The sequence below is a fragment of the Branchiostoma floridae genome, chromosome 3, assembly GCF_000003815.2.
Source record: "Branchiostoma floridae strain S238N-H82 chromosome 3, Bfl_VNyyK, whole genome shotgun sequence".
Lineage (NCBI taxonomy): Eukaryota > Metazoa > Chordata > Leptocardii > Amphioxiformes > Branchiostomatidae > Branchiostoma > Branchiostoma floridae.
Genome location: NC_049981.1, coordinates 7,079,590 through 7,088,373, shown reverse-complemented (window position 1 = coordinate 7,088,373; position 8,784 = coordinate 7,079,590). Strand labels below are relative to the sequence as shown.

Genomic DNA, 8,784 nt, shown 5'->3' with positions numbered 1-8,784 from the left:
ATAGTAAACAGTTACACTTGATTGTTGCTCACAGTCAGCTGTGTCTAGTAATGTGCACTCTCACTTCGAAATGACTTTAAGGGATTATTTGTTTATTTTGAGACCAAAAACGTACATTTTTGCCTTCTTGTGTCTTGACATTGAAAACGACTTGAAATTCGGGATAGGGGCGCCTAGGTCCATGCCCATTACTAAAAAAATGCACAAAATTCTTCACATCATACTTGCCATCGTCCCCCTGTGTGATTACTGCAGCCACGTGCCAGCTCCTTCCGCGCTTTTTAGATAAGTCTGTCATCTGCTCTCTGGATTTTAATGAAAGGAATTAATGTTTCATGGCCCAGTCCATGACAACTAGAGCTAATTGTTTATCTTCCTGTTGCAAAGAAGACTGGCAAGATCCTGGTAAACTCCTCCTAGCAAATTGGACTTCCAACTGTAAGTGGCTGAATGTAATTGTTCAAGTCGAAGCATAGTCAACTCGAGTGTTCCTCTGTGTTTTGTACTTTAGAAAGACTACTGTCTATCTCAGCACATCCTCCAGATACAATCTCAATTATTAATCTCATGCCTAGGGTTGTTTGTGAGTCAGTTCTTACAGTTGACGTTGCTTACCACCGTTCCTATAAGCCCTTGGGCCACACACTGGTGCATACATGTATTAAGCGGGGGGCCAGTCTACTGTTTGTGTTATTGTTAGTGTGTGTAATGCTATCACACTCTTTCCTAAATGTTGCGTGGTAGGGAGATAAGGCATTGTGTCCAACTTTTTTTAAAGTTACTTTGTTATGACACTGTCAGGAAATCAACTCACAACCTACCAAGGTGGATACTCCATCGGCCTTCGCACTGGTAGTATACTGATCCTACTTTATCAAGCAATGTACACAAACCTAATAAGATTTTCCTTTTGTTATTCACATTGCGTTTGTTAATTGGTCTTTCTAAATAAATTGTTTATATAAAAAAGCTCTGTTACCATGTAACTTGTAATTTAAATACCATGCAGACCCATGTGCAAACTGTTTTTTTTTAGATCCCATATACTGTTTCATTCTAACGTAGTAGATGTTTGTCGGAGATCTTATTGGCAAATCTTTGGCAGTTCAGTCTTTGGTAATATGTTGTATTTAACACAGTTTTGTATACATGGTATCACATTTCTAGTGCCCTGATAACCCCCATGCAGATCCGTGTGAGTTTGGATCCATGTGTCCTGTGTAATCACATTTCTGGTGTCCTGATAACCCCCATGCAGAGCCCTTTTCATTGTGTTCAACATAGCAGTAGATATACGCGGCGATTTAATAAGGTACCTACTTAGTGACATTAGGGAGGAACAATAAAAATATGTCAAATCAGCATAATTCTTTTCAAGTATCCTTATATCCCCCATGCAGAGCCCCAATTAATATTTCCAACCAACCAACCAATCAATCAATCAAACAATTAAAGTATTTTAAGTTATGCATGGTTTACGAGATGGCATGAGCAGAATGTGCCAGAAATCTTGACTCTGAACTGCTGTATTTTGCTTGAAACATGACTGAATACCCCCTTAGCAACGGCCTTAACAACAGTTTTGCTAACAGATTCTGAAAGAAATGACGTTAGAAAACAGTATTCCTGCATCTATTTAACAATAAACATAACAACTTTTCTCCTTAGACTTCTACTGAGATAACCAAAGCAAAATACATCGGAAAAGTTTGTTCTGCATAGCAGTTTTGTTGTGGAGTATGATCCAAAACCTCCTTAGCAACGGCCTTAGCAACGGCCTTAGCGACGATATTGGCAATAGAATATGGCAGATGTGTCAACATTCACACATTCATATCTCCGGATCGCATTGGCGGATTTTGATGATTTAAAGGTTGATATGGAGGGTATGATTTGGACGGTAGGTCTAACTCATCAGGCAAGGCCCCGTAGGTAGCACAATTAATTATCTGATTTTGCAAAGTAAACAGTTTGTTTTTTGGTACAAAAAATGCCTAAAAATCGAACTTTTAAGACCCATAACTTTTGGAAAAAGGTAAAATTTTGGGGAAAAATGAACATTTATGTATTTCCCATGAAAAGTTGTACCAGCCTACCAATTTTGATGGAAAAATATTGATGTTTAGTTTTTTGCCCCTCCCCCTTGGAAAATTGAATTTTTTCACCTGTGCAGAATACGTGTTCTACCTTTATGCTTAGCTACCAAAAAAGTGATACCACAATTTGAGCATAAAAATCATGCTGGGTGATGGACCAAAGACCCCTCTACCACAAAATTAGGTCAAACCTTTTCTGTAAAGTGGGTGCAACGAAATCAATTTTTTGAGGACCTGGCTCCTGTACTATACATTCGAATGTTTGCCCTACACCACTTCAGAATGATTTATATCCTTAAGATATTTTGCCATTTTACACTAAAAATTCATATATTGGTCTAAATCTTCTTGTGATTTTTCATGTTGCCATGGCAACGGGTTTCTGACAGGCATATTTTACCAAATTTACTAATTTCAGTTTGAATTATGGGATTTCATAGTTTTATTGCTAGACCAAACTTGTTTATCTATATCATTAAGATCCTGTGTAATTCTAAAATAAATTTCTATTTATTATTCATAATTTATGCTAATTTGATGACGTCATGGTTCAAAATCCAAGATGGCGGACAATGCCATTTTCAACGATAAATACATGTTATTTTTACTCAATTTCCGTCAAAATCTTTTATTTTCTAACAAAGCACAATCATTTGAACCTTTTTAGTCCACTTCCATTTGGTTTCGTGGTTATATGTGGAAAAAATCGTATTTTAAAAAATTCAAGCTTGTTGATCCAATATGGCGGACAAATGACGTCATGTTCTGACGTCATATTGGCGTCAGTGTCGTCGTCATTGGCAACAAATGACTTGGCAGACTTAGACACCAATAATATAACCTTAAGCTTTCGTTTTCTTTAATAGCTTTAAGTATAGCGGAAATTTCATATATAGACGATTTTAGCCTAAAATATGACATTATGACGTCATAATTACGTCAACTTACGTATTAACGATACCAAACTTACAGAAAATATAAAACTTTACTAGTCCATCATCCCCTCCAAATTTGGTGATCGTAACCCAAGCCGTTTTTAAATTACGAAGGGGGGGGGGGTCAAAAGAGTCCCCCAGGTCCCAGCTATCCCAAAAAAGCCCGGTCTGGATAGGGTTAACATCACCAAATATGCAAGGGATGATGTACTCGTAGAGTTTTATTTATTTAGGCCACAGCAAGTATGGATGACATCCTCTGCAGACTGCAAAAATAATGCGATAGGGCGAAAAAAAAGATGGGTGAAAAAAAAAAAAAAAGATGGCTACATTTTCAACTAGAAAGGCCGACATTTGCTTGGGTGCAAATACAGCATATTTCAGCCATACCCATTCCCACGCAACATTGGACTGTTCCAAGTCACCCCTGCGCAATAATGGAACATTTTGACCGTAAGTTATCCCCAAATGAGAACTAATATTGTGAATTGATTCTAGGTAAAAACAGAGCTTGCTCAATATGCCCGGGCCCATATGGAAGAATATAATCTCCCACAGGAGCCCCTATGCATAACTAATTATTTTTTTAGAATCGCGGCAGCTCCTATTTGGTGAAAAAACACCGCATCTTCCATTCAGAAGATTTTCATCATGAAATTACATGAAGCCATTCAATAATTTCCAGTACAATAACTACGTCTAAGTACCGTTATCAGCTCCTAGTGATGTGGGTACATTTATTATTGCAGTGAACTTTTCATTTATTCACGTATGGCATGCGATTTAATAATTATCAAGCAGGTGCAGGTACTTTGTACTCTCCAATCTGAGGTTAAGCTCCGGCTGTTTTTTACTCTGTGACACTGGAGGGTAACCTCCAGTAACAGAGTATGGTAATCACTTTGTGCGTTGGGTGTTCGCACCTATATCTCTAAGTTCCGTATGCCGCAATCGCATGTGGATTGGCATGTCGTCTGAACACGGTTAGGAAATGATGCACTTGGAGGGAAATTATATTTTACACGAAGGATTGAAGGGTAGTTTTCATTAATGGAAATTATATATTTCGCATATACACAGAATTAAGCCATTGTCGGTGGGAACTCAAACTTTAGGAAATTATTTTTTTTTTCATTTGGCGTCGTTCGATTGAGACGCTGAGTTCGCTGTTAATGCGCACAGGACTGTGTTTTAAATTTGGCAGTGCTAGGTATGTTAGCTTTTAAGTAAGTTTTTGGTATAAGCTGATGTGATGTGTTCTGTATGCGATATAAACACCGAGTTATACACCACAGAAATATCACAACCGACATAAACCATAATTAAGTCACAGAGTATGTTACCTACGGTCACTTGTTCAAGGTTTTTTTTTTAGTCTTTTTTATCGGGCTTTCTATTTTTTATATCTTACTGTGTCAAAACCTACTGACTGGCGTACTTCAAGAAAAATGACAAAAAAGAAAGCCCGATAAAAACGACTAAAATAACGTTAAAAAACAGCCGGAGCCTAACCTCTGCTTGGACAGTAGGTACTGTGTAGTAGGAGTGTTGTTGTTTTTTCAAGCTGAAAACTTAAATCTTGTTCTTGTTTTGTATGAGCCATTACATAAACGGAGACGTCTTGAATTTTTAAAAGAATTTATCGATCATTCGCTTCATTGCTTCTTCATTTCTTTTCTGAAAAATTCCAGTACCAACAGCTTAACTTGATGTGGCTTTATCTATATATTTCATTTCCTTCTTTGTTAAGTATATCCTCCTGCATACCACTGTTAAATTGTTTTACTTTGTATGCAACAGCCAACGGGCGTGATCTTGTTGTGTTAGTGTTATAATTTCCTGCTGGTAGCGTGTGAGACCCGGAGGATGGGAGTTTCTACCTTGTTCGAGGGTTTCTTTTCGGGGGTCAGTGGTGATACCCTGGTACTGGGAGTGTTTTATTGGGATAAAACTCTGGCAGTTTAAAGTTACTTACAATTTGAATGTACAAAGTTTACGTAATAAAAACAACAACAACACTAGAAGTACCTACATTTGCTCGGGAAAAATACATCACTTTTCTTTCCAGTACAGTGAGAGAAATGTTGCCACTATAGACATATGGCCACTATAGAAAAAATGCTGATCTATTGACAAAGAGCAATAAGTTACACATAATTTTAGTACCCACTGATCTTTATTCACATAAAATTGCACATGTAAGCCAATTGTTTAGACTTACAGTTCAAATGATTATGACGAGAAATATTAATGAGAAAATAATCAATTTCGCCACCGTCAAACCTACGTATCAAAACTAAACGCAAACTGGCCAATTTTCCCGCGTTTTCCGCCAAGTAACATTTTCTCAAATGTCTAAACTAACCCTACTTAAGTTAACTCTGCCGAAAATGATTGATATCGCCATGCGGAATGTTGATTAATTCAACGACAAAGACTTGTATTCTAACGTTCAATGCATGCGTACCGTCCGCTACCTCTCAAATGACCCTGTCTGAACTCCAAATCCTCGCAAACTACAATTTTAAACCGGGCAAAGGGTGACACACATGTATGGCCACTGTAAGGCTGTAATATGCATGTGTTTCTGTCTTCATATACGGCATTGGAAGCCAGCTTATGAATATTAATTAGCATTCGTCTTCCTCGGCGCTGATTGGCTGGCCCAATTAAATTCAATTAACTCTCGCGAAAGCCCAGGCTGCGCAGGTGTGTGGGGTCACTAGAGTTCACGGAAGGAGGCCGAAAGAAAACCAATTTCTCCTCAGAAAAGTGCTGAAATTAAGCATTTTAAAGTTACTGTATTTTATGCCAAAAATTTTACTTGGATCATTTTATCAAATATCTAATGCCTGTCTACACGAAATTTCAGGCCATTCCATTGTAAGACCAGGGTACAGGGGGCCAAAATATACCGTTTTGGTCAAAACATGACCTTTAAAGTTCAATAAAATCATTTTAGAGGCAGATATGAAAAAAAAAAATTAGAAAAAAGCACCTGGGTATTGGCCCATTCTACCCTTGTACCAAATTCCAGGTCATTCGGTCCAGGAACAACGGAGATGATTCAATTTGAAGATTTGACAGGAGAAAGAAACATTACGAATACAATATATTTCACCATACCATATATGGTATGGCTGAAATGTAATTACGAATACAATATATTTCACCATACTATGTATGGCTGAAATATAAAAATAGGCACCATAAAGTTGTGATGAATGTTGTAACAAGAATTATAGGGACAAAACATGGTATCAGAGCAAAAAAGACATTCATTCCTGTATTCAACACATGTACTGGTGTGGTACAAGTGACACTAGTGTGGTAGACTGGCATCACCAACAAAGTTGGTAACCACACTCGTGGCTTCCATATTGGTTTCACTTTTACAACTATCCAATAAGTTTCATTTCTACAACTACAGTCCTGGGTACCTCGCAAGTGTCACTTCTACAAGTAGAATTATTAGGCTACAGCACAACATGTTTGCTCATTTTGGTACTTTATCGTCATATTGTGCATCCCTGCAGAAGAAAAAAGTTTTTTTTTTCTGAAATCAGGCAAAAATTAATGCGCGCGCTGATGTCATCCATAAGATTTACTTGCTGTGGCCTCATCTATAATTTTGGTATTGTACGTATGTTGTGTTGTAATATGACGTAATTATGATAATAATGCAATTTTTGGAAGTAGATTCAAACCTGTCTACAGCGCTCACTCAATGGACTGGGCAAATGTGGCCACTATAGACAGGTGGCCACTATAGAGAAGATGCTGATCAATTGACTACCAGCAAAAAGTTAAACATGATTTCAGCACCCACTGATCTTTATATTCATATAAACGTTGCACAGGTAAGCCATGTTTAGATTTACAGCTCAAAAGGTATGAGGTTTTAAATGATCCGTCAAGCGATATGCTTTCACCCTAGTTAAATAGATAATATAGAAGCAAACAAACGAGAACATTTTATGTTACTGCCCATGTTGACTAATATATTTCTTTGATGTTCATAATCTGGAATCGATGTTTGTACATTTATAGAAAGGTTATTTGCAACAACTTACTGCAACAAATTGCTGTAGACCGATATTTCCAGAAGCTTGTTGCTGTTTCTATTCTTGGAATATTTCCTAAGGACCGTGGGTGAGCAGTGTTTTGAAAAGGGAAACTCAAGCACCTTTCATTTTGAAAAAAAAAATACAAATCATGATCATGATTCGTTGAAATCAAACACTTTTAAATATAGATTCCTTTTATTCAAACAACTTCTGTGAACAATAAATGCACATTTTGGTTCGTAAATTTGCCGACAAAATCTTGCACTTTAAAGTTTAAGCCTTCTGCTGCCGCCTAAATGACCCGATCGGGAACTCGAAATTCTCGCAAACTACGATTTTAAACCCGGCGTAGAGTGACATACGGCCGCCGTATGGTCGCAATAGGCAGTGTTTCTGTAATGCTGAACCGGACATAATGTGGTCGTGGCCGAGTTGGACAGGTGGATGCCATAGACTACTTTTTAATGCAGGGAAAAATCAAGGACCACAAAAAAGTGACCGCAATGGCCATGTGTCTGCCATGCAGAGGTGGCCGCTAATACATGTTTCACTGTATTTGCTATCTAGCTCCTTGACAAAGTTCATGCAGCCCAAAAATGAAAAAAAAAGTTGAAACCAGTTGAAGATTTGGTAGGAGAAGAAGAACAAGGAGATGAGACGCGACAAAAACAATATATTTCAATCTATGTTTGGATTGAAATATAACTACGAATGCAATATATTTCACAATACCTGTGGCATGGCTGAAATATAACAACATTTCACTCCGTACTATACCTAGGTATGGTGGAGTGAAAGCTTAGACGTACTGAAGTGTTCATTTTTTATGTAACAGTAGTAGTATTTGGTTTATTGATAAAAACATGTATCAAATCGGCTTTGCAGTAAAACGGAATTATGCCGAGATTTACAATCAACAAATCAACAGTAATACCAGAGCAAAGTTATCAATACGATATGAAATTGTTCACGGGATTACAATATGTGCAAATAACGTACAAATTCAATGACGTTTAGTGTACGGGTAGTCTTTTGTATATATTAGCAGACCGGAGACAAAATTTTAATTTGGACTTCCTAGCGGGAGCCTGGTGTACCGGGCAGAAGCTTCGAATCTCTTGTTCAGGTCATGACATGCTCATAATTTTGAATTCTAGATATTTTTGGTGAGATATAATATGCTCAATACCTTGTTTTTACTGCAAACTCCAGACTGCTCGCCCAACCCGTGCCACGCCCAGGCCACCTGCACAGCTAACCCCGCCCCTTCACTGGACGTAACTTGTACCTGTAACACAGGATATACAGGAGATGGTCGCGCTGACGGAACTGGATGTTCAGGTATTGTGGCAAAAACATGATGCTGGGATCTTGTTTTTGGCAATGTCTATGGGCTCCTTTAGTACGGTGATTTGATCATGTTCTATCTTTACCTTTGCCAGAATGGCTAAGGTTATGTTTTGGGCTTGTGGGTCTGTCTGTGTGTGTGTTAACAGTATAACTCAAGAAGCCTCGGATGGATCCCGATAATATTTGGTAGGTGGGTAGGGGTCGGGAAAACGAAGGTCAAGTTCGATTATGGGCCCCCTAGCGGCTTGCTAAGGTACTGCAGCAGAATATCAATTTTTGATATCTCGTCTTCTGGACATGCTGTGGTTATGATTTTTGAGTGGTAGATAGCCCTTG

At 38.0% G+C, this 8,784-nt stretch overlaps 2 protein-coding genes across 18 annotated transcripts in view; one reads left to right on the top strand and one right to left on the bottom strand.

Annotated features, from left to right (window-relative positions):
- The window catches only part of LOC118411089 (enoyl-[acyl-carrier-protein] reductase, mitochondrial-like), a 112,285-nt gene that overhangs the window by 44,283 nt on the left and 59,218 nt on the right, over positions 1 to 8,784 (bottom strand). The gene's annotated exons all lie outside the window — the stretch shown is intronic.
- The window catches only part of LOC118411086 (neurogenic locus notch homolog protein 1-like), a 37,157-nt gene that overhangs the window by 11,660 nt on the left and 16,713 nt on the right, over positions 1 to 8,784 (top strand). For all 16 annotated transcript variants that reach the window (XM_035813110.1, XM_035813109.1, XM_035813106.1 and 13 more), the window contains exon 4: positions 8,311 to 8,439. In XM_035813110.1, coding sequence (XP_035669003.1) covers positions 8,311 to 8,439 — 129 coding nt within the window. The remainder of the gene's footprint in view (positions 1 to 8,310; positions 8,440 to 8,784) is intronic.